The sequence below is a fragment of the Triticum urartu genome, chromosome 2 (assembly GCF_003073215.2).
Source record: "Triticum urartu cultivar G1812 chromosome 2, Tu2.1, whole genome shotgun sequence".
Lineage (NCBI taxonomy): Eukaryota > Viridiplantae > Streptophyta > Magnoliopsida > Poales > Poaceae > Triticum > Triticum urartu.
This window is the reverse complement of record NC_053023.1, coordinates 675913289-675938688: the sequence shown is the minus strand read 5'-3', so window position 1 is coordinate 675938688 and position 25400 is coordinate 675913289. Positions and strand designations below refer to the sequence as shown.

Below are 25400 nucleotides of genomic sequence, written 5' to 3'. Positions count from 1 at the left end.
CTGCTCGTCCTCGAGTAGGTAAATGATGAAAAAGAATTTGTGATGTGGAATGCTTTCTAACACATTTCTCAATGTAATTTTTCTTTATTGTGGCATGAATGTTCAGATATGAAAGATTCAAGACAAAAGTTCAATATTGACATAGAAATAATAATACTTCAAGCATACTAACTAAGCAATTATGTCTTCTCAGAATAACATGGCCAAAGAAAGTTATCCCTACAAAATCATATAGTCTGGCTATGCTCTATCTTCACCACACAAAATATTTAAACCATGCACAACCCCGATGACAAGCCAAGCAATTGTTTCATACTTTTGATGTTCTCAAACTTTTTCAATCTTCACGCAATATATGAGTGTGAGCCATGGTTATAGCACTATATGTGGAATAGAATGGTGGTTGTGGAGAAGACAAAAAGGAGAAGATAGTCTCACATCAACTAGGCGTATCAAACATAGTCAAAAAAACTAGGCGTATCAACGGGCTATGGATATGCCCGTCAATAGATATCGATGTGAGTGAGTAGGGATTGCCATGCAACGGATGCACTAGAGCTATAAGTATATGAAAGCTCAACAAAAGAAACTAAGTGGGTGTGCATCCAACTTGCTTGATCATGAAGACCTAGGGCATTTTGAGGAAGCCCATCATTGGAATATACAAGCCAAGTTCTATAATGAAAAATTCCCACTATTATATGAAAGTGATATCATAGGAGACTCTATCATGAAGATCATGGTGCTACTTTGAAGCACAAGTGTGGAAAAAGGATAGTAGCATTGTCCCTTCTCTCTTTTTCTCTCATTCATTTTTTTATTTGGGCCTTTTCTCTTTTTTTGGCCTCTTTTATTTATTTATTTTTTATTTTTTCATCCGGAGTCTCATCCCGACTTGTGGGGGAATCATAGTCTTCATCATCCTTTCCTCACTTGGGACAATGCTCTAATAATGATGATCATCACACTTTATTTACTTACAACTCAAGAATTACAACTCAATACTTAGACCAAAATATGACTCTATGTGAATAACTCCGGCGATGTACCGGGATGTGCAATGATGCATGAGTGACATGTATGAAGAATTATGAACAGTGGCTTTGCCACAAATACGATGTCAACTACACGATCATGCAAGAACATAACAATGATGAAGCGTGTCATAATAACGGAACAGTAGAAAGTTGCATGGCAATATATCTCAGAATGGCTATGGAAATGCCATAATAGGTAGGTATGGTGGCTGTTTTGAGGAAGGTATATGGTGGGTTGATGGTACCGGCGAAAGTTGCACAATACTAGAGAGGCTAGCAATGGTGGAAGGGTGAGAGTGCGTATAATCCATTGAGTCAACATTAGTCATAAAGAACTCACATACTTATTGCAAAAATCTATTAGTTATCAAAACAAAGTATTACACGCATGCTCCTAGGGGGATAGATTGGTAGGAAAAGACCATCGCTCATCCCCGACCGCCACTCATAAGGAAGACAATCAATAAATAAATCATGCTCCGACTTCATCACATAACGGTTCACCATACGTGCATGCTACGGGAATCACAAACTTCAACACAAGTATTTCTCAAATTCACAACTACTCAACTAGCATGACTCTAATATCACCATCTCCATATCTCAAAACAATTATCAAGTATCAAACTTCTAATAGTATTCAATGCACTTCTATAAAAGTTTTTATATTATTACTAAAAGAAAATTTCCATGTTGTTCTAAAGGACTCTCAAAATAATATAAGTGAAGCATGAGAGAACAATAGTTTCTATAAAACAAATCCACCACCGTGCTCTAAAAGATATAAGTGAAGCACTAGAGCAAAAACAATATAGCTCAAAAGATATAAGTGAAGCACATGGAGTATTCTAATAAATTTCAAATCATGTGAGTCTCTATCTAAAGGTGTGTACAGCAAGGATGATTGTGGTAAACTAAAAAGCAAAGACTCAAATCATACAATACGCTCCAAGCAAAACACATATCATGTGGTGAATAAAAATATAGCTCCAAGTAAAGTTACCGATAGACGAAGACGAAAGAGGGGATGCCTTCCGGGGCATACCCAAGCTTAGACTTTTTGGTGTCCTTGAATTTTACCTTGGGGTGCCATGGGCATCCCCAAGCTTAGACTCTTGCCACTCCTTGTTCCATAATCCATCAAATCTTTACCCAAAACTTGAAAACTTCACAACACAAAACTCAAAATAGAAAATCTCGTGAGCTCCGTTAGCGAAAGAAAACAAAACACAACTTCAAGGTACTGTAATGAACTAATTCTTGATTTATATTGGTGTTAAACCTACTGTATTCCAACTTCTCTATGGTTTATAAACTCTTTTACTAGCCATAGATTCATCAAAATAAGCAAACAACACACGAAAAACAGAACAGTCTGTAAATATGTAGCTAACGCAAACTTCTGGAACCCCAAAAATTCAAAAATAAATTTATGTACGTGAGGAATTTATCTATTAATCATCTGCAAAAAGAATTAACTAAATAGCACATTCCAAATAAAAATGGCAGCAATTCTCGTTAGCACTAAAGTTTCTGTTTTTTTACAGCAAGATCAAAAAGACTTTCCCCAAGTCTTCCCAACGGTTCTACTTGGCACAAACACTAATTAAACATAAAAAACACAACCAAAACATAGGCTAGATAAATTATTTAGTATTAAACAGGAGCAAAAAGCAAGGAATAAAAATAAAATTGGGTTGCCTCCCAACAAGTGCTATCGTTTAACGCCCTAGCTAGGCATAAAAGCGAACATAGATCTAGGTATTGCCATCTTTGGTAGGCAATACATAAGTGGCTCTCATAATAGATTCATATGGTAATTTAATTTTCTTTCTAGGGAAGTGTTCCATGCCTTTCCTTAATGGAAATTGAAATCTAATATTCCCTTCCTTCATATCAATAATTGCACCAATCGTTCTAAGGAAAGGTCTACCAAGAATAATAGGACATGAAGGATTGCAATCTATATCAAGAACAATGAAATCTACGGGCACATAGTTCCTATTTGCAACAATAAGAACATCATTAATTCTTCCCATAGGTTTCTTAATAGTGGAATCCGCAAGGTGCAAGTTTAAAGAACAATCATCAAAATCACAGAAACCTAGAAAATCACACAAAGTTTTTTGGAATCATGGAAACACTAGCACCCAAATCACACAAAGCATAGCACTCATGATCTTTAATTTTAATTTTTATTGTAGGTTCCCACTCATCATAAAGTTTTCTAGGGATAGAAACTTCCAACTCAAGTTTTTCTTCATAAGATTGCATCAAAACATCAACGATATGTTTAGTAAAAGCTTTATTTTGACTATAAGCATGAGGATAATTTAGCACAGATTGCAACAAGGAAATACAATCTATCAAAGAGAAATTATCATAATTAAATTCCTTGAAATCCAAGATAGTGGGTCCATTGCTATTTAAAGTTTTAACCTCTTCAATCCCACTTTTAACAATTTTTGCATCAAGATCTAAAAACTCCGAATTTTTGGAATGCCTTCTAGGTAAAGGTGGTTCATCTTCAGTCCCATCATTATCAAGATTCATATTGCAAAACAAAGATTTAATAGGAGACAAATCAATAACTTTTAGATCTTCATCTTTATTTTCATACTCTTCTGGTTTAGCGGCCATCTTATTAACTAAAGTGGTATACTTATCAGAAATTTGGGCAATTAATTTTTCAAGATGAGCAAACTGAGATTTCAAACCATAAAATTCCTTAGGCATATCATCGAGATCTTTATTCATGAAACCGATAAAATATTTTTGTTCTTTAAGCTCGTTTCTAAAGAAATTATTATGCTCAAACTGCAAGGATATAAAACTTCTGACGTTGTTTCCGATTTCTTCCAACCTTTTAAGGTGAAGATCAACACCTTTTGGTAAAGAAAAAAGGGCAACAAGCAACAAGGGGCAAACGAGAAGAGAGGGCGAGAGGAAAAGAGAGGGCGAATAAAATGGCAAGGGTGAAGTCGGGGAGAGGAAAACGAGAGGCAAATGGCAAATAATGTAATGCGAGGTATAAGAGTTTGTGATGGGTACTTGGTATGTCTTGACTTGTGCGTAGACTCTCCGGCAACGGTGCCAGAAATGGCTCGTTGTCGGGAGTCAAATCTTGACTTGACTTGGCGTGATTCTCCCCGGCAACGGCGCCAGAAATCCTTCTTGCTACCTCTTGAGCATTGCGTTGGTTTTCCCTTGAAGAGGAAAGGGTGATGCAATAAAGTAGCGTAAGTATTTCCCTTAGTTTTTGAGAACCAATGTATCAATCCACTAGGAGATCACGCTCGAGTCCCACGCACCTACACAAACAAATAAGAACCTCGCAACCAACGCGATAAAGGGGTTGTCAATCCCTTCACGGTCACTCACGAGAGTGAGATCTGATAGATATGATAAGATAATATTTTTGGTATTTTTATGATAAAGAGAAATAAAGATGCAAAGTAAAATAAACGGCAATAGAAATAGCTAAGTGATGAAAGATTAATACTCCCTCCGTTTTTATTTAGTTCGCATATTAGCTTTGGTCAAAGTCAAGCTTTACAAACTTTGACCAAGTTTATATACAAAAATATTAAGATATACAATAACAAACCAACAACATTAGATTTATTATTAAATGTACTTTCACATCGTATAGATTTATTATGATAAATGTCTATATTGTTTTCTATAAACTTGGTCAAACTTTATGAAGTTTGACTTCAGTCAACTCTAATATGCAGAGTAAATAAAAACGGAGGGAGTATGATGGAAGATAGACCCGGGGTCCATAGGTTTCACTAGTGGCTTCTCTTAAGAGCATAAGTATTGCGGTGGGTAAACGAATTACTGTCGAGCAATTGATAGAATTGAGCATAGTTACGAGAATATCTAGGTATGATCATGTATATAGGCATCACGTCCGCGACAAGTAGACCGAAACGATTCTGCATCTACTACTGTTACTCCACATATCGACCGTTATCCAGCATGCATCTAGAGTATTAAGTTCATAAGAACAGAGTAATGCTTTAAGTAAGATGACATGATGTAGAGGGATAACCTCATGCAATATGATATAAACCCCATATTTTTATCCTCGATGGCAACAATACAATACGTGTCGTTTCCCTTTCTATCACTGGGATCGAGCACCGCAAGATTGAACCCAAAGCTAAGCACTTCTCCCATTGCAAGAAAGATCAATCTAGTAGGCCAAACCAAACTGATAATTCGAAGAGACTTGCAAAGATAAACCAATCATACATAAAAGAATTCAGAGGAGAATCAAATATTGTTCATAGATAAACTGGATCATACACCGGCAATTCATCGGATCTCGACAAACACACCGCAAAAGAAGATTACATCGAATAGATCTCCAAGAAAATCGAGGAGAACTTTGTATTGAGATCCAAAGAGAGAGAAGAAGCCAGCTAGCTAATAACTATGGACCTGAAGGTCTGAAGTAAACTACTCACACATCACCGGAGAGTCCATGGAGTTGATGTAGAGGCCCTCCGTGATCAATGCCCCCTCCGGCGGAGCTCCGGAAAAGGGCCCAAGATGGGATCTCTTGGGTACAGAAGGTTGTGGCGGTGGAATTAGGTTTTCGTGGTGCTCCTAGATGTTTTGGGGGGGGGGGGCGTGGATATATATAGGAGGAAGAAGTACGTCGATGGAGCAACGAGGGGCCCATGAGGGTGGAGGGCGCGCCCAGGGGGGGTAGGCGCGCCCCCCTGCCTCGTGGCCTCCTCGATTGTTTCTTGACGCCCACTCCGAGTCTCCTGGATCACGTTTGTTGAGAAAATCACGTTCCCGAAGGTTTCATTCTGTTTGGACTCTGTTTGATATTCCTTTTCGGCGAAACTCTAAAATAGGCAAAAAAACAACAATTTGGGCTGGGCCTCCGGTTAATAGGTTAGTCTCAAAAATGATGTAAAAGTGTAAAATAAAGCCCATTAACATCCACAATAGATAATATAATAGTATGGAGCAACCAAAAATTATAGATACGCTGGAGACATATCAAAAGACATGGTTGCTTGTTTATATGCTTGAGCATTTAAGTTATCATGTCAAAACTAGACTATTGCTTCGAACAATATAAAAGTCCAAATGTCCATGCTATAAAGAAAAGAATATGACATGACATGTTACGCAGCATTCCACATCAAAAATTCTATTTTTATCAATTACCTACTCGAGACGAGCTGGAATTAACCTTGTGGATGCTGATACGTCTCCAACGTATCTATAATTTTTTATTGTTCCATGCTGTTATATTGTCAACCTAGGATGTTTTATAACCATTTTATAGTCATTTTATATCATTTTTTGTACTAATCTATTGACATAGTGCCAAGTGCCAGTTGCTGTTTTTTGCACGTTTTTTACATCGCAGATAATCAATACTAAACAGAGTCCAAATGCAGCGAAACTTTTTGTAGATTTTTTTGGACCAGAAGACACCCAATGGGCCGAAGAAGCGCCTGGGGGGGGGTGCTCCAAGGGGAGCACAACCCACCAGGGCGCGCCTGGGGGCCCAGGCGCGCCCTGTAGGGTTGTGCCCACCTCGTGTGCCCCCGGACCGCCTCTTTGCTCTATAAATACCCCAATATTCAGGAACCCTAGGGGAGTCGATGAAAGTTAATTCTAGCCGCCTCAGTGTCCAGAACCACCAGATCCAATCTAGACACCATCACGGAGGGGTTCACCACTTCCATTGGTGCCTCTGCGATATGCATGAGTAGTTCTTTGTAGACTTTCGGGTCTGTAGTTAGTAGCTAGATGGGTTCCTCTCTCTCGTTTGATTCTCAATACAATGGTCTCTTGGAGATCCATATGATGTAACTCTTTTGCGGTGTGTTTGTTGGGATTCGATGAACTTTGTGTTTATGATCAAATCTATCTCTTTTTATCCATGAAAATTATTTGAGTTTCTTTGATCTTTTATATGCATGATTGCTTATAGCCTCGTATTTCTTCTTCGATATATTGGGTTTTGTTTGGCCAACTTGATCTATTTATCTTGCAATAGGAAGATATGCTTTGTAGTGGGTTCGATCTTACGGTGCTTGATCCCAGTGACAGAAGGGGAATCGATATGTATGTATCATTGCTACTAAGGATAAAACGACGGGGTATATTTCTACATAAATAGATCTTGTCTACATCAGGCCATCGTTCTTATTGCATTACTCTGTTTCTTCATGAACTTAATACACTAGATGCATGCTGGATAGCGGTCGATGTATGGAGTAATAGTAGTAGATGCAGGCAGGAGTCGGTCTATTAATCTTGGACGGGATGCCTATATAATGATCATTGCCTGGATATCGTCATGAGTATTTGAAGTTCTATCAATATCCCAATAGTAATTTGTTCACCCGCCATTTGCTATTTTTCTCGAGAGAAGCCACTAGTGAATCCTACGGCCCCCGGGTCTCTTTCTCATATTATTTGCCTTTGCGATCTATTTTCCTTTACTTTTATTTTCAGATCTATTAAACCCAAAATTACAAAAATACCTTGCTGCAATTTATTTTATTTGGCGTTCGATCTATCAATATTTACAACTCTCTCACGTCCGTTTGCTAATTTGTGGCACCTTTACCCGAATGGAATTGACAACCTCTTTTACACCTCGGGTTGCGAGTATTTGTTATTTGTGTGCTGGTGATGTTTACGTGTTGTTGCTTGGTCCTCCTACTGGTTCGATAAACTTGATTTCATATATGAGGGAAATACCTACCGCCGCTGTGCTGCATCATCCCTTCCTCTTTGGAGAAATACCGACATAGCTTCAAGCCATCATCAATGGACATTTAGGGGATGTGGTTGGATGAACACCTCCTCCTGTATCCATATCCACAGACGAGTCCGAACCAGTCTACGATAGATACTGTGTCCATTTTAGGAGACGACATTGGAGATGCCCTTAGAGCATCTACAACCGAGAGCCCCAAACTCTCCTCAAACGCCCGAGCGGCTCGCCCAGTCACAAAAAAATGACCTAGGCGGGCGTTTCAAACGGGCCGCAAACGCCCGGGCTAACCGGCACCCCTCATATCCAGCCCAAATATGGGGGCGGATATGGGGGCGCCCGGGTGCACCTGGGCATGCTCGCCATGTCGGCCTGGTCCGCTATGGCCCGCAATGACCCCATTCCAGCCCCCACATATATATGACGTCCGACGAGCAAACTCTAGTTAAAGTCAGTTTGTACTCTCTCGACCTCTCCACTTCTCCCCCAAATCCACTTCGTCTTCCCCTGCCCACCATGTCCGAGAGTAAATCCAACCTACTGGAGTGGCTCAAGGCCGCCGGGGATTCTGATGGCTCGTCCGCGCCCAACGAGGAGGAGTTAACGCTCTGCATTGCCCTCCACCACTCGCTGCTGAATCGGGGCGGCAACTCCTCTTTCGGGGTGTCGGCGGCTGGCCGGGTGGGTTCCGGCCCCTGCCAGGCGGCACCCATCACCGCCCGCACCCGCCCCTCCGGGGCGCTGCTGGGTGTTGTTGCTGGCGGAACCGCAACCGAAGTCCGTGGGCCACGCGTATCCGCTCACAAAGAAGCATGCAGCAGAGGCGGCTCAGCCACGAATCCAACGGAGGATCGAGCAGATCCGTGCCACAACCACTTCCCCAGGCCAGCAACGACGACGAGGACCTCCGCACCGCCATCCGCCGCTCGTACATATCCGCGGAGACGGACGCCTGACATCGTCGCCGCAAAGATGCGAAGACGCTCCGCGTGGCGCTGGAGGAGTCGGAGCGGTTGGCGAGGCAGCAGGCGAGAACGGCGGAGGGAGTAGCACGGCTCCGGGAGGAGCAGTTTCGCGAAGCCCGTCGCATGGCATGCATCATCACCTTGTCCTCATCCTCCTCCGCTTCAGATAGCGACGACGACAACAACGCGCCCGTAGCAGCTGACGCCTACGCCGAGTCCAGCCGCCGAGACCCTAAGGGAAGCGTCCAACATGGAGAGAATTGTGAAATCCCCTCCCCTGCCGGTTTTAGTTGATTTTTAGTATTGTTAAGTGATGAACTCGGCCCACATCTTTTGTATCGGACTATGTTCTATGCCGGATTGCTACGTTATACGCTCAAGTACGTAGGAACATCGTTTGCATGGTTTTGTATGAATTTGGGGTACACCATAGGAGGGATGCAGCTGTGGAACAGAAGAAATGAGGTGCGCCCGGTCACCTTCAACGGACGCGTCCAGACGCGTTCGCGGGCGTATAGGAGGTCAAATTAGGTGACTGTGGCTGTAGATGCTCTTAGTGGGCATGTTCTTTCTTGTCTATTTTTGTTTCTTGTTTCCTTGGGCTGGCTCTTAGATTGCATAGTCGTTTTTGTTTCCGGTCGTCAGCGCTTGTGTACTCATTGTTGACTTGAATTTTTTACTAGAGAATTTGCCGATCTATTCATAATTAATCATGGCAGTCCAAAGAAAACTAGATGTAATAAAAATTATGATTAGGTTCATGGCCATCTAGCGATGACTACAAACATTGAAGCGAGCCAAAAGCGCGCCGCCATCATCGCCCTTCCCTTACCTGAGCCGGACAAACATTGTTATAGTAGACGGTTGGGAAGTCGTTATATTAAGGCCCCAAAAGAACAGAGCACCGGAACAACAACCATTGCCGATGAATTGAGTCGTAGATCAAAAAGATCAAACCTGTAATCACACGAACAAAGACGAACGAAAACTGGATCCAAATAGGTACCGTGTGATCCGACGGTGACACACCTTTACATGTCCTCCGACGATGCCGAACGCACCATCGGGACGGAGATCAGACGTGGAAGATATTATTTGAATTCAGTGGGGGACGGAAATCAGACGTGGGAAACATTATTCTTACCGAGAGACATCACTACCAGTACACAACTCCAACCAAGACGCCGAACCTAACAAAAATGACATCGGAGTCCCTCCTGCCGGTGAGGGGCTGAGATCCTCCGCACCTCCATAGCCCAAAGGCCATTTGATGCGAGGTAGACCGACGCCGGCGGGAGGAGAAAGAAGGTTTTTCCTGAGGAGGAGGAGGAGAGCCCGTGCTAGCATGGACGTTATCGTGCCTCCATGCTTAGTACTGATGTTGACTTGGATTTCGACCCTTTCTGGCTTTCTTCTTCTTTACAATGTTCACATGCATGGTCTGAAAAAAGAACATTTTGATAATCTACATTTTGAGTTTTCTCTGTTTTTATCCGGCCCGACTTCTACTTTCGCCGATGGTTGCCGTCAGCATAGAACTTTGCCGTCCGCTGTTATAAAAAAAACACCGCTGATCGCAGCGTCGACTTGGAGCCGTCAACGTTTTCGCCTTGGTAGGTCAATCATGAATACTTTAACCAGCAGACGATGGCACGTCGACGTAGGCGAAGTGTACACTAATCAATTAGCTTGTGCTAAAAGTTGACCCGCCGTGAAGCGCGCGCGCGCGGTCGATCACACGACAGCCCAACCACTTGGGGGAAACATTCTTGGCGAACCACGAGTTTGGATTGACAAAACCCACGGCACGTCGTCACTCACGTCCCGGACGAACACATACCTCCACGCTCGAAGTGCATGCGAAGTGGATCGATCCCGATCCTCCGAGCCGTTTTTTCTCAACCATCAACAAGGGATGTGAACCCCGACTCAAAAAAGCAAAACAAGAAAACAAGTGACGCGAACCACCTCCAACAACTCTCCAACAAACACACACCCTGCGTGCACACGCACCCACCTCACACCTGAAGCCTACTCCTGGAGCCGCGCACATTAACCCCTTGAATGCGTTATGCATCGCAGCATCCACTCTTTTTAGTGCATTGCCTAGCTAGCACTCCGTAGTAGCACCGGCTGAGGGATAGAGTCGCCATGGGGGGAGAAACCAAGGTCGAGGAGACCAAGGTGGTGGAGCTGAAGACGGCCGTGTACAAGGTGCACGTCCACTGCGGGCAATGCGCTCGCGACATCGAGACGCAGTTCACCGAGTTCCACGGTACGTGCTTCTCAGTTTCTGTTTTTATAGCATAGCATACTGACTGACACCGGCGGGCTGGGGGCGTGCGTGGTGTGCTGCAGGGGTTCAGGAGGTGAAACTGGACGCGGGGTCAGGGAAGGTGACGGTGAGGGGCGTCGGGTTCGACGAGGAGAAGCTCAGGGTGAAGGTGTCCAAGGGATGCAGGAGGAACGTCGAGTACATACCTCCCCCACCTCCCCCTAAGGAGATAATCACCGAGGTCAAGAGCACGAAAGAGGTAATTAAACAGACAATCTCTCTATCTGAAAAGTGAAAACCACCTTGTAAGTTGTAAATGCGTTTCGTTTATGTGCACCATTCATCCCTTTTCCCGTTTCATAATGCAGGAGATCAAGATCATAACCGTGAAGGTTCCCTTGCACTGTCCGGACTGCGCAGTCATGGTCAGAGAGATCCTACTTGAGCACAAGCGTAATTTCCCCTCTCACAAATTCGTCCTGTATCTATGTTTTTTTTGCGGGTGATCTTGCATCTATATTGATACGTGCACATGCTAATTAATTATCGACTAATGCAGATATTTACGCTGCCAAGACGGACTTGGGCAAGAACACTTGTGTCATTGAAGGCGTCATCGAGGAGAAGAAGCTGACCAAGTACATCTACCAGAGGACGCGCAAGCACTGCGTCATCGACAAGGTGGAGACGACGGTGCGCATCGTGGAGGAGACGGTCGTGGTGAAGAAGAAGAAAGAGGAGGTGGTCGAGAAGGTGGTCGAAGAGGTTGCAGAGGTTATAGAGAAGATCAAGGAGGTGGTGGCCCCCTACTTCCTCCCCTGCACGCACCCGCACTTCGCCGACTACTCGCACCCGTCGCACCGCTGCGGCGGCGACAGCTTCTCGCCGTGCGGTGGTGGTGGTGGTTACGGTTATGGCCACGGGCACGGCTACGGTGGCGGTGGTGGTTATTACGGTCATGGCTACGATGGTGGCTGTGGGTCATACAGTACGTACTCTGAGCTCAGAGGGTACCAGGACACGTCCTTCTTGCATTGCTCGCACCCTGTTGACTTCCTCAGTCACGACAACCCCAATGGATGCTCCGTCATGTAGAGTGTTTGTATTTTGTAGGCTATTTATGGCGAATGTGTTGAAATTCTAAATAAGAACACCACTGAACTACACTCTTCGTTTTTATTTATTTTTGCAAACACGAAAAAACCTTGCATGTCGATATATTAGAAGGGGAAAAAACGAAATGTACAAGGGTGTGAACACTTCTACAAATTTTCGAACATTTTACTGAAATCGAGAACATTTTTTGAATTCATGAACATTTTTTGAATTCATGAACATTTTATAATATTTGTTTTTTTAAAAAAATTGTGAACATTTTTAAAACAAATTTCTTGAATCGGCGAACATTTTTTTGGAAATTGGTGGTACTATTTTTTAAATTCATGAACATTATTTTGATTTAATGAAAAACTTTTTGATATAAACGGACATTATTTGAAATGCATGATCACTTTTTGAATCAACGAACATTTTATGAATGAATAAACTATTTTGTATGTCACGTTGTTTTTGAATTTTTGGGATATTTTTCCTTTCATGATCATTTTTTGAATTGGCAACATTTTGTTCAATTTCATTAACATTTTTTAATACATGAACTTTTTCAAAAATCATGAACATTTTTTGATTTCCTAAAAATTTATTTTTTGAATAAAAAACATTTTTTAGAAAATAGTGAACATTTTTTGAATCAAAAAAATATTTTATGATTTATTAAATTATTTATTTAAAAATTCTTTTTTTAATTTTTGGAACATATTTGAAGTCTCAAATTATTTAAAGTAGGAAAAATGAAACGAAAAAAAATGAAAAATGAAAATTTTAAAAACAGGCCATCCGGACATGGGCCGGCCCAAACGGGTGCGATGCTCCCAGTGCGCAAAGTATAGTATAGGAGGTCCCTACTGCATGGGCCGGCCCAGGCAGGGGATTGCCTGTGTGAAACGTTTTTTAATCACTTGACATTGGTGGGTAATATTTTGCAACTTTGGAGGCAATTTCCATGATGTACCACCAGAAGCAATACCCCCATTAGGTATAGACTAGCAAACATGCCCGTGCGTTGCAATGGGAGAAAAAAGAGTTGACGTGCTTCGCTGTAAAGCAAACGTCAATTATCATTAATCAGGCTAGACAGATAGATGATAAGTTTGATGATAACAAAAATGATGAATCAATTAACGATAGAAGTCCTTGGGGCACTAGTTCGAAACTTGGGAAGTGAATCCTAGTCAACTAAATCGGATGAACAACCTTATCTTTAGATTACCATAATGGTAAAAATAATAATACCGCACACGCAATGCTTCTATTGAGTTATCCACATCGGATAATAAAAATATAGTATACTTCGTCCGACGTCCAGGCATGCACGATGTGTTAACACCGCGATGTCCTGTCGTATAGACATTCTAACTTCTTGTTTTACTTAGTCTGTTGTACCTCAATTCAGGGCTAATCATAATTTCCTTTTTTCTAGCTTTATTGAAAGTGCGAGCATATAAGCCTTTGTCAGACATTGTCTAATCCTTATCCATGTATATATGATGCTTGTTTCCTTTTTAGTTTTCGCCTCCACATAGTCGGTATGAGTTCGTGAGGGAGAGAACAAGATTTTTTTTTTGCGAATAAGACATAAACAGAGTTAATTTAAACCTTAAAATAAAAATATGTAGCATAGAATCAAATTCAGTAAGAAAATAAACACATATGTGCGCTAACACGTCTCGGAGAGATTTGGTGACACCCTCGCTAGCTAACACGTCTAAGTGTTGAAAACTCAACACGCGTGCCCGCTAGCTAACACGTGGGCGGTTTTTTAGAAGTAACACGTCGGCTTTGGTAGTAGAGATCAGCGCCCTCGTTGGTAGCGAATCTCTTCCTTCCTTCCGGAAAACTCCCCCATCCCGATTTCCAGAACTGCCGCCTGCACTCACCACCGCCGGGAGATCCCCGTACCCGCGCGTGCCGCCGAATCCTCCTCGCTCCCCCGCATTTCACTGGCCATGGCGGAGGGCTTCTACTCATCTGCGCGCTTCCGGGAGCCCGACGGCGGGGCCATGGCGGGCACACGCCCATGCACTGCTAGGAGGAGTTCCGCGGCGGCCATGGCCCCTTCTTCGTCGGGATTCCCGCACCCCTGCTCCACAACCGCCACGCCAGCGGCCACGGCGGGCTCCTTGTCCTTATTCTCCTTGCACCCGGCATCCGCGGACGCCCCCGCCTACCCACCGACGCAGCCGTAACCGCTGGGTCAAGAGCAGCCCCGGGGCAGAGGAGGTATGGTGCGATGCGCAGTGGGAGGCAGCATGGCCACGGAGGGCGTGACCGGTGGTGCTCGCCGGGGAAGACGGGGCCCCAGACGGCGCCGGAGCGGGCGCCAGGGATTCTGGGGTGGGGCGTGCCAAGGAGCCTGACGGACGACTACCTGGAGGAGCTCAAGGGGTGCGTGGATCTGGGTTCGATTTGCAGCAGCAGCAGAGCCGGTAGATCGGCGGCCTTCCAATCTTCAAGACCAGAGGAGGCTTCGAAATCGCGCCAGAGCCAGGGGTGCCTGCGGTTGGGGATTTTTTGGGGACGGGCGAGTGCGGAATCGACAAGCGGCGAGGGCTGGTCATATATGGAGGCGCCTGGGGAAGGCGCCGAATACGATACAATCTGATTCCTTCCAAAACTGCTTGCGCAGGCCCAATAGGCAGCGACGGCCCGAGCCCGTGAACGAACGGAAGTTTTAAGTGTGTTGGGATCAATTATAGACACCAAGTAATTAGTACCACCTCGTTTATATTATGATTTTGTCTATAAAAATTGTAAATGCGTATTATGACATAAGAAGAAAGCGTATTGTGACGGTGAACCCGACAAAGTCAATCCGTGCTTTATTATTAGAGAAAGATTTGTGCATGTGTACCGTGAAGCAGACCGATGTTCCTGAGAGCATCTCCATTAGTCTACTTGTCGCCGCTCTTGAACTGCTCCCAGAACTCCTGCTTGTTGGGTCATCGCACTCGTCGTCCTCCTCCTCGGAGTCAGGCCATTTCGGCGAGTCAGACTCGACGGGGATCACCATCGAGGAGCCGGCTTCCTCCTCCTTCTTCAACTCCCTGGTTCTTCTGCTCAACCTTGCGCTTCCAGAAGGACTCGCGCTCGGCGTGGACATACTCCGGATGCTCACTCGCAAACCTCGCTATCGCCACGTCGTCGCTATCACCGAGAGCAACGAGAATCGCCGACTTCTTCTTCTCTCCTCCATTCATAGAATCTTGACATTGTTCGGCCTGATGAACTCTGATATCCGCTTGGGTTTCGATCTTCGGAAAATTCATCTCGTGCCTTGGCCGGCCGAAACACCAAGCTGCGATGCCGTACGCACACATGGCCACCTCCGAGTACTCGAAGGTGTCGATCCAGTAGCTATAGTCGTCACAGTGAAACTCGACATCGTAGTTCCTGAAGGCTTCGCCCGCATCCGAAGAAGCCGGTCTTGCTCTTCGAGTCTCTTCGGCGACATGGCAGTGGCGAGTGAGGCGACGGTTGGTGGGCGGAGGCGGGAGGCCGGCCGGGCGATGTTGGAGTTCAAATCGGGCGGCGGCACGATGGCCGAAAAGCGGCCGACTGATTTGAAGGCGAGGGGTGTTGGAGATGCAGTGGAAACGGTGGCGAGGGCGGTGGACATTCCGGATTTGACGGTAGGGCGGTGTGGTGGGCGGGTGGCACAACAACGGTTGTGCGGTGGGAGGAGAGGAGGTGGTCGCGCGATGGTGGTGAAGAAAGGAACTAGCTATTGACGGTTGGCGCGCGGGTGCAGATTTTACATCATGAGGCGGCTTTTGATGCAAATTTTCATCTGCAAGTGTTGTATTTTGCATCACTTGAAAGAAATGATGTGATTATTTTACATCTACGTCATCCGTCGAAGGAGCGTTTTTAGGTCTTGGTGATGTGAAAGTTAGTTATGTATACATTTACATCTTCTATTCTATTGGATATACAGAGTCATACTCCTACATGACCGTCATGTTCAACTGAGCAATGTTGTTGATCTACGACATCTCTACCATCAACGAGATACCGAACATCCCGGTGATGTCAGTGAATAGTGTTGGCGTCCTCGTCGAGTTGTACGACATGTACACCTTCATATGGTATGCCGCTGGCCACCGACACATCCCAGTTCTCGCATTGCTCGCTATGGTCGTCATTACCGTCACCATGTTTGGGCTCTTCTCGGGGATGTCGGTGTCCCAACACGATTGTCCGCGTATGTTTGTGGACAACTTCACGACGATTCCAGGCAACAATGTACTGGATTCTCGGTATCTGGAGTTTTAGATCACAACATTGAGGAACAATGTTCTGGGCCAACTGGCCAACTGTCATGGGGACAATCTGTCGACTCCTTCACTAATGGGTCGACGTGGACAACTTGTTAGTACACACCGTTTGTGTTTCAGTCGACTGAGGATCTTTGTTCTCCTACATGTGCACACCACACATTGGGTGCATCGTGAGCTCTTTGTTTATATACATGCGTCAAACATCGTGGGGATGGCTCTTCCTTCGTCTAGGGGGATCGCCTATTTAATAGTTTACCGCATCAGACCTTCTCCGGCATCAGCGCCAGTCGTGATGTTGAGGCATTAGAGCAGGAATCAATCTATATTCATTATACTAAACCTCTTTACATAGCACCGAAAGTATTACTTCCATATATATATTTTCACCACATTTTAAATAATATTTTTAAGCCTAACTTATGGAACGAATATAACTATGCATATATGATAAGTTACATATCTATCATTCAACTCTAGTACTGATCTTTGGAAATAAATTTTCTTGACCAAAATGCTAACTATGTTTTGTTGGTCTTTTATATTTTTAAATATTGTTTGAGATAATATTTTATTAAGATAAAATTGACTGTAAATCAAAGAAAACAAAATTATAGCATTACTCAACATACAACCGTTAGTGTGTATTTTATGGTATTTCTTCATAGTTTCTTAAATATTCACAAAACTTGGTAAATCCCTTTAGAGTATATGAATAAAATAAATAATATGATAGATGGATCTAGAGTGTAATATTATCATGATTAGGTAACTAGATCATGAATTCAAAGTGTGGTGTCACCAAATAATATGTTAAAACCACAATTGTGAGCTACACCGCGATTGCAAGATTCTCACATCTATATAATAGAGCACATAAAAATGGTAATTTATTAAACGTTTTAGCAAGATATGACCTGAATAACTAACATGCAGGCCCATGCGAGGAACAACTGGTACACACGGAGCCCCTATCAACCCTAGCTCCCTATTCCTAGGGAGCTTGGAGAAAAGGATATATTTATGTCATATATATTTGTTATTTGAAAATTTATATTGGCATGGTGAAAGGATGAGATGGACCTAGATGCGTGGGGGTGAATATGTACGATTACAAATTTTAATTACTTATTAGCAATTTTAGGCAAGTGACGAATATAAATGTGAGCCTAACAATTTCTAACATGAGTCAATTATTCTAGCAATAGATGTTAGTAATAATATGGTGAGAAAATGACACAATATGATAGCAAGTGCAAGTGACCAAAGTAAACCACAAGTGAGGGCTAGGGTTAGGGTAACCAAAACTATCACGACGAGGATGTATCTCGATGTTCACTTGGATGGAAGCTAGTCATGGTTGGAGGGGTGGGTGTTACCACGAAGGCACACCAACACCATGAGGGCTCACCCCATTCTCCTTGAGATGTCACTGATACATCTCCAACGTATCTACTTTTTCAAACACTTTTGCTCTTGTTTTTTACTCTAATTTATATGATTTGAATGAAACTAACCCGGACTGACGCATTTTTTAGCATAAATACTTGGGTGTTTTTTTGTGAGCGGAAATAAAAAGTTCCCGGAATTGGATGAAATTATACGAAGAATTATTTTGGAATTAATAAAATATACTGGCACAAAGAGTTACCAGAGGGGGCCACCTATGAGCAACAAGCTCAGGGGTGCGCCCCCTACGGGGGTGCCCGGTGAGCTTGTGGGCCCCGTAAACCTCCGTTTGCCCTACCTCCAAGTCCATAAGCACCGTCTTTGCGAGAAAAAAAGAGATAAGGAATCATCAAGTTTTACGACACGGAGTCGCCGGCACCTCCTGTTCTTCATCGGGAGGGCTGATCTGGAGACTATTCTGGGCTCTTGAGAGGGGGATCCATTGCCGTCGTCATTGAAAGCACATTAAGTCCACTAGAGGGGGGTGAATAGGAGATTTTTATGAATTCTTCACTGAGGAATTTCAGGGTGGGGAAATTCCTAAGAGAATAACTACTTGCAGCGGAATAAGTACTCAGAAGTAAATAGAACAGGGCATGAGCATGGACTTCATGATGAAATGAAAACAAGCACAGAGTACCGAAAGCGTAAACACATGATAAATAGAATGAAGACAAACATACTGAAGAAATTGAGCTGAGGAAATAGAGAAAGTCTTCAGTCAAAGTCTTCAAACAGATATGAACAAGCACACAACACATAAATGTGGAAATGGAAGGGTTGAGGAAATGGAACCGGTTAGCTCGGTGAAGACAATGATTTGGTAGACCAGTTCCAACTGCTGTGACAGTTGTACGTCTAGTTAGGCGGTTAGGTATTTAAACCTGAGGACACACAGTCCTGAACACGCAGCTCAGGACACTTAGTCCTCACTGTATTCCCTTGAGCTAAGGTCACACAGACCTCGCCCAATCACTCGTGGTAAGTCTTCAGGTGACTTTCAAACCTTCACAAACTCGGTCACTCGGCGATCCATAATTTCCTCTTGGATTCTCTAGACCATGACGCCTAACCGTCTGGAAGATGCACAGTCTTCAAAGGTAACAAGCGTCGGATCCACGCATGATCAATCTCTTCAGTGATGCTCAATCACTTTGGGTTTGAAGGTGTTTGTGTTTGGGTTTTCCTCACTTGATGATTTTCGCTCAAAGTCCTCGGAGGATGGGATGCTCTCAAATGACAAGTGTCAGTTTCTCTCGGAGCAGCCAACCAGCTAGTGGTTGTAGGGGGCAGCTATTTATAGCCTAGGGAGCAGCCCAACATGATAAGACATAAATGCCCTTCAATGATATGACCGTTAGGTGGAAGGATATTTTGGGACAGCTGGCGCGTAGCACAGCAACGGTCGGAAATTTGACTAACAAATTCCTCAAGGCTATCATGTTCCTCACTTGTAGGCAATTCGCACTGGCGAATCCCTAACTCCTTAGTCAGAACATATTCCTCAGAGACCAGAAGAGCTTCGTCTCTATCACTGAAGAAATTTGACTGAACTGTATGAGATTTCCAATGGCTTCACTTGAAAGGATTGGTAGGTGTAGGATTTTGAGTTGAGCATCACTTGGAAATTTTTCCTTAGTATTTCCTTGACCCCCTTTAACAGTATGGTGTTTCCTATGACTCAAGAAAGAGAAAATGAAACTATGAAAACAAAATTCTTCACGCTTCATGTTCCTCGAATGAATACCAAGTCTTCAGGATCACACCAATTTCTTCACTTTAAAGTCTTCAGAAAGTCTTCAGAAATCCAAAGTCTTCATTCAAAGAACTTCATTTTCAGGGGTCAACTTTCTCTGTAAATATCAAATTCCTCATAGACTTATAGACCTGTGTACACTCACAAACACATCAGTCCCTTAACCTATAAGTCTTCAATACACCAAAATCACTAAGGGGCACTAGATGCACTTACAATCTCCCCCTTTTTAGTGATTGATGACAATATAGGTTAAGTTTACAACGGGGATAAACATATGAAGTGTAAATACTGAGATTGAGGAATTTGATTGCAAGATATAGAAGAACACCCCCTGAAGATGTGCATAGTGAGGAATTAGCTTTTGAAGCAATGCACACTTGAAGAGTAGAATCATGGAGATCTCCCCTATATCCTGTAATCCAGACACGCATTTAACAAATAATATGAAGAATTTGAAATGCATGATGAAATATGGTGACTGAAGTAATTCAGCATGCGTGCATTAACATATATGAGGAATAAGCATGCAGAAGAACACAACAAAAGTATCAGACCACCATCGGGTTTAAGTTTACAACTCAATCCAGCAAAGTCTTCAAAAGAACAAGAGTTGTAACTTAGAAAAAAAACACCCATATAAGTAGACTCGCTTGAAGACTAACTCAATTTTCTCCCCCTTTGTCATCAAATGACCAAAAGGGACGAAAAATGAGGACTAACGCCCCTGAAGAATATCATCACTAAGTCGATGAAGGAGCGCCAGCATTGTTGGGGTCGGTTGTTGAAGTAGGGCCTGCTGCAGTGTCGTCCAAGTCTTCATGTTCATCTATCGCGCGTGATGAAGAATATGAGCTGGCTACCAAGGAAGGAACTTTAGTCTTCTTGAATTTGTTCGCCGGTGGCGGCTGAGACCATTCAAAGTCCTGCTTGAAACCCATTTGCTTCAGATCATCTTCACCATACAGATGTGACAAAACAACCCAGGTGTGACCGAAGACTTCATGGAGGTAGTAATGGTTTTTCTTCACTACATTGTGTGTGGCAGTCATGTTGTGAAGAATAGAACCATACTGACGCTTAACCCATTTGTGGTTGCGATCGATCTTCTGGTGAAGACTGAGGAGAAGCTCACGATCAGTCATCACCCTTGGAGCTGTGCCTTGAGGATTTTGCTTTGATGCATTTGCGGTAGAGTCATGAGTGGTAGAGTCATCATTGGTGGAGTAGGATGCAACTTTTCAGAATAGACCATCCAATGGACGAATGCCTTCATCAATAATTGCAGTAGCCTTGCCCTTTTCATCAGATGAGGAAAATGTCCTCTTGAGGACTTCAATGGGGGGCAAGTAACTGACATGATTCTGAAAATCAGCCTTGTAGTTGAGTGAAGACCTAGTTCTGAGGAATCTCATAATCCAAGGAGCATAAGGCTTCAAATCAAATGGAGAGAGGGCAACATTTGCCAGAGTCCTCATGAAGAAATCATGGTAGTTGATAGGAATGCCATGTATGATATTGAATAGCAGATTCTTCATGATGCCAACAACTTCTTCATCATTTGAATCGTGGCCTTTGATTGGACTCAATGTGTTTGTCAGAATGCGATAGACAGTTCTAGGCACAAACAACAATTCCTTCATGAGGAATTTGGTCCTTGGAGCTTGGCCGGGCTTCAGCGGCTTCATCAACACTTGCATGTAGTGAGCAGTGAGTTCAGGTTCATGATAGATGCAACGAGCGCCTTCAAGGGGAGGACTGACATGCAGGGCATGAAGTAATTCAGAGGCTGGTGCTTTGAAATGTGTGTTCTCTGTCATCCAGTCCAATACCTAAGTGTTCACATCTCCAGCTTCTCCTTTGATGTGCATCGTCGCATAGAACTGAAGAATTAGCTCTTCATTCTAATCAACAATATCCGCGCAAAAGTTAATTAGCCCAGCGTCATGAAGAACACTGAGGACTGGCGCGAAGCAGGGCAGTGATTCCATGTCCACGTGAGGAATATGCTCATGGTCAAAGATTTTGTCTTTATTGAAAAGCAACAAAGAATACAAGTTTGCTTGGCTAGCAGTCTAGAAGCGCTTCCTTCTAAGGCGAGCAGAGTCATAGGGGTTGTAATCTGTGAAGAAAACATGCTCGTGGAAGAAGTCATCAGCCTTGAATTTTTGCTTCTTAGAGAAAGGATCCTTTGGCTTGGGGTGAGGAGTGTCAGTCAATTGCATCACAACCTCAGGAGTCGCGATCTCAGGTTCCGCAGGCTGAGGAATTTCAGTTTCTTCTTCAGTGGCAGCCTGGGACTTCAATTCTTCAGCAGCAATGTCATCAGCGCTAGTGGCTGGAATCTCTTCAAGGATGGACGGAGTGGGGTGTGGTTTTTCAGAACCCATTTGAACTTCAGTAGTCACTAGGGATTGAGGAATTTGTTGCAGAGGAGTGAACAACAGAGAATTGGGGTGCTGACTTTCCCAAAAGTCATCATTCAGAACTGGCATTGTGCACCCAATGTCCACATCCTCATCTTCTCCACTCATTTCTTCAACGCCGGCCTCTTCAGTAGTAACTGAGGCATGGGCGATGAAACAACAGGGGTTTAAGGGGTTGCATCCACTTCAATTTCTTCATCCAACTGCTCTGAGGAAGCAGCAGAAGGAATGTCTTCATCGGATCCGCTTGGGATCACGTATTCTTCATCAAAAGGAACAAGTTCCTTTGATGGCATGCTTGAGACTAGAACAACATCAGTAGGATTTTCAAATGAGCTGGTCAATTTCTTCATCTTCTTCGGAGCTGAAGAGTCTGATGAAGTTGATGCTTTCCTTTTCTTCATAGCTGCACGCTCTGTAGCCTTGGTCTTCTTCGCTTCTGATGGAGAAGGAAGAATTGGACTTGGTGCAGGTGCAGAAGGAGCAGAGGAAATTGGTTCTGTTTCTTCAGACACAACTGATGCAGTTGCCCTAGTATAAGCAATTTCTTCAGGCACAACGGTTGAAGCTTCAGCTGGCCTGGCAATTTCTTCAGGCGCAACACTAGTGGTTGCCCTGGCAGTTTCATCAGCGGCTAGAATGCAGTCATCAGCCCTAGTACTAGCATTTTCTTCAGCAACCTGAGTATCATCAGCAGTGCTGGCATTTTCTTCAGTAGGCTGAGCAGATGCTTCAGCCTGAGGAATTTCTTGTTGCGTAGGGGCAGCAACATTGGTAGTAAACTTTTCAGTTATCTTTACAAATCTGACTTTGGCTCCAAGCCAGTCAGCATAGTAGCGATCAAATTCATCACTCAGTTTCTTGATCTCTGATTGTAGAGCAACAAGTTCTTTAGGTGAAAGCTTCAAGAAGTTTTTCTTCAGAAAGCGCTCTTTCTTATACTGCGCTTTCTTCACCTTCCTCCCCTGTTCATATTTCCATTTTTCTTCGTCAATGAAGTGAGTCAGCACATGACTTTGACCAGGAGTGAGGTTCAGCTCAGGAATAGGTGTGTTGGGGGTCCTTGTGCCACAAGTCAATGAAGTCGAGGATCAACTTTGGGTCCAGGATCAATGGCACATTACTACCTTTGGCTCTAGCGGCCCTGTGCTGCCTATCTCTGATGATTTCAGCGAGTTCTTCATCATCAGCTTCGTCATCATCGGATGGTACTTGGAAGGTGACCTGCTTCTTTTGAGGACTTGGTCTAGTGCCTCGTCCTGCAGTGGCCTTGGTCTTCAGCATAGTGGGGCCAGTTGAAGAGCGCAGAGGAGCTGATGAACTTGCAGAGGCTCCTGAGGCAATAGAGATGCCTGTTGTCCTTTGGCATGAGGCGAGATGCGCATGTGCTGAGGACTTGGAAGGAGGAGCTGAGGATTTTGAAGGAGCTGGTGCGGCTTGAGGAATTGGCCGTGAGGGCTTAGCAGACGTTGGCCGTGAGGGCATTGCAGAGGAGCTTGGCCGTGAGGGCATTGAAGAAGAAGGAGCACTGGGCTTATGTGTGGGCTTCTTAGGCATGGCCTTCATCGGCTTGCTAGCAGGGGCCTCAGCAGTGGCAGCAGCAGTAGCAAAGTCTTCATTGAATTTCCTCACTGCTTCTTTTGCTACTCTGGCCAACTTAGCTTGACGCTTGGCCCATTCATCAGGATAGTCCTCACCACGCTTGAGGCTAGTGGGATCAGCTTCTTGGCCAGGTGCCAATGGAGTTCTTGGGCAAGGAGGGTGAAGAGCAAATTTCTTCATATATTTTGGAGTGACATATCTGTATTCTCTCCATTCTCGTGACCACCTCATCTCTATCCTTTGTATGCTCACCTTGCGCTGATTTTTGTCCTTCTTTCCATGCGTGGCCTCATCAGGAGTGCAATAATCCTTGTAAATGTCATCAGGGATCTCAAAAGTTGTGTTGACTTACAGTTTGTTTCCTCCCTTCTGAGGTTTCTTGCCATCTGCCATTTTCTTTAGCTGAGGGTTTTGAACAATTGAGTTCTCTGATGAGGTATGCAACTTTTCTTCGAGGAACGCTGCAAATGAGTTAAGTTGATGAGAACCTAGAGATTCAGTAGTGGACATGAGTACCTGTGAACAGAGTATAGGTGCGAAGAATTTGGAGAGGTCATATGCGTTCTCAGAAGTTTTTGCAAAACGAACAAGTTTGAGGAATTTGACCGGATGAGTCTTGAGGAATTCCACCAAGCATTCTTTGACTTAGGTTCTAGAGTTGTATAGGTTTGAAAATCCACACAATTGAGGAATCTTGAAGAAAAATGTTGCTTAGAGAAACAAATCAAGAGCAGATGATATGTGAGGTGTTTAGTGTGTGAAGAGTTGAGGAAAAAACACCTCTTGAAGATTTGAGAAAAACATTAGAATCAACAAAGGCAGTAAAAGTAACTTTCAATTACCCTTGACGAAGAACACAATGAACTGTGAAGTGTAGATTTGAAGCTCGTCGGTTCAGATCTTCCACACCCTAACTTGGCTGAGGAAGATAGCTACGGCGGTGGCGGAGTGAAGAAATCCGCAGCCGGCATGAGTACGGCGGCGACGAGGTCGAGGCAGTGAAGCTCTTCCTCACCGGTGGCGATGGAAGTAGCGGCGGCGCTAGGGTTTGAGAGCTCGAGCGAGGGAGTGAGGTCGAGTGGAGTAAAAACGAAGTGAGGAAGGGAGAGGGCTATTTATAGCCAAAGTGAAAAACTGCTCGCCCGAGGAAATTGGATGAACGTGCCCCTGACCCTTCTCATCCGTGTGACATGTGTCACCCACATACTGAGAGGTGACGATCGTGTGCGATCGTGGGTGAATAGGATAAGTATCATCGTGGAATGTGTAACGGTTTGAGCGGCAAAATCTGAAAATTCAGATAAGATAAGTTTAAAGTTCCGTTCGCAATTTCTTCAGCTGACAAGGACACAATGAAGATTTTGAACGAGTTTCAAATAGAATGCACATGAAGAATTTGTGAATAGACTAGGTTGAGTTTAGCATAGAGGGGGAAAGGGTCCGATCACATTCACTTAGCAGAACAAGCAACTTGAAGAATTAGCAATAAGTGAATGTTGTAGAGGACATAAACTCATATATATAATATATATATATATATAGCTAATGAAGAAAAACGACGGAAAGAGTGAAGACAATGCAAAGTTGAAGAACAACTGAGGAATTTCAAAGTGAGGAAAATCTCAGATTTAGGATTTTCAACTTTTGGTGGTGGCATGACCCACCGTATAAGAATGATGATTTCAGACACCGTGTACAATGGCCGTAGGGTTCTGAGAATCAAATTCTTCGTTAATT

The 25400-nt window shown here is 43.8% G+C and overlaps 1 protein-coding gene and 1 pseudogene across 1 annotated transcript; both read left to right on the top strand.

The window, feature by feature from the left end:
- Positions 1-10812: 10812 nt before the first annotated feature.
- Positions 10813-12201, top strand: LOC125534021 (heavy metal-associated isoprenylated plant protein 4-like). The gene is made up of 4 exons (XM_048697329.1): positions 10813-11037; positions 11121-11296; positions 11406-11490; positions 11597-12201. The coding sequence occupies exons 1-4, from the start codon at positions 10914-10916 to the stop codon at positions 12130-12132; spliced, it is 921 nt and encodes a 306-aa protein (XP_048553286.1). The 5' UTR covers positions 10813-10913; the 3' UTR covers positions 12133-12201.
- Positions 12202-13148: 947 nt separating this feature from the next.
- Positions 13149-14860, top strand: LOC125537816 (annotated as a pseudogene).
- The last annotated feature ends 10540 nt before the right edge of the window (positions 14861-25400 follow it).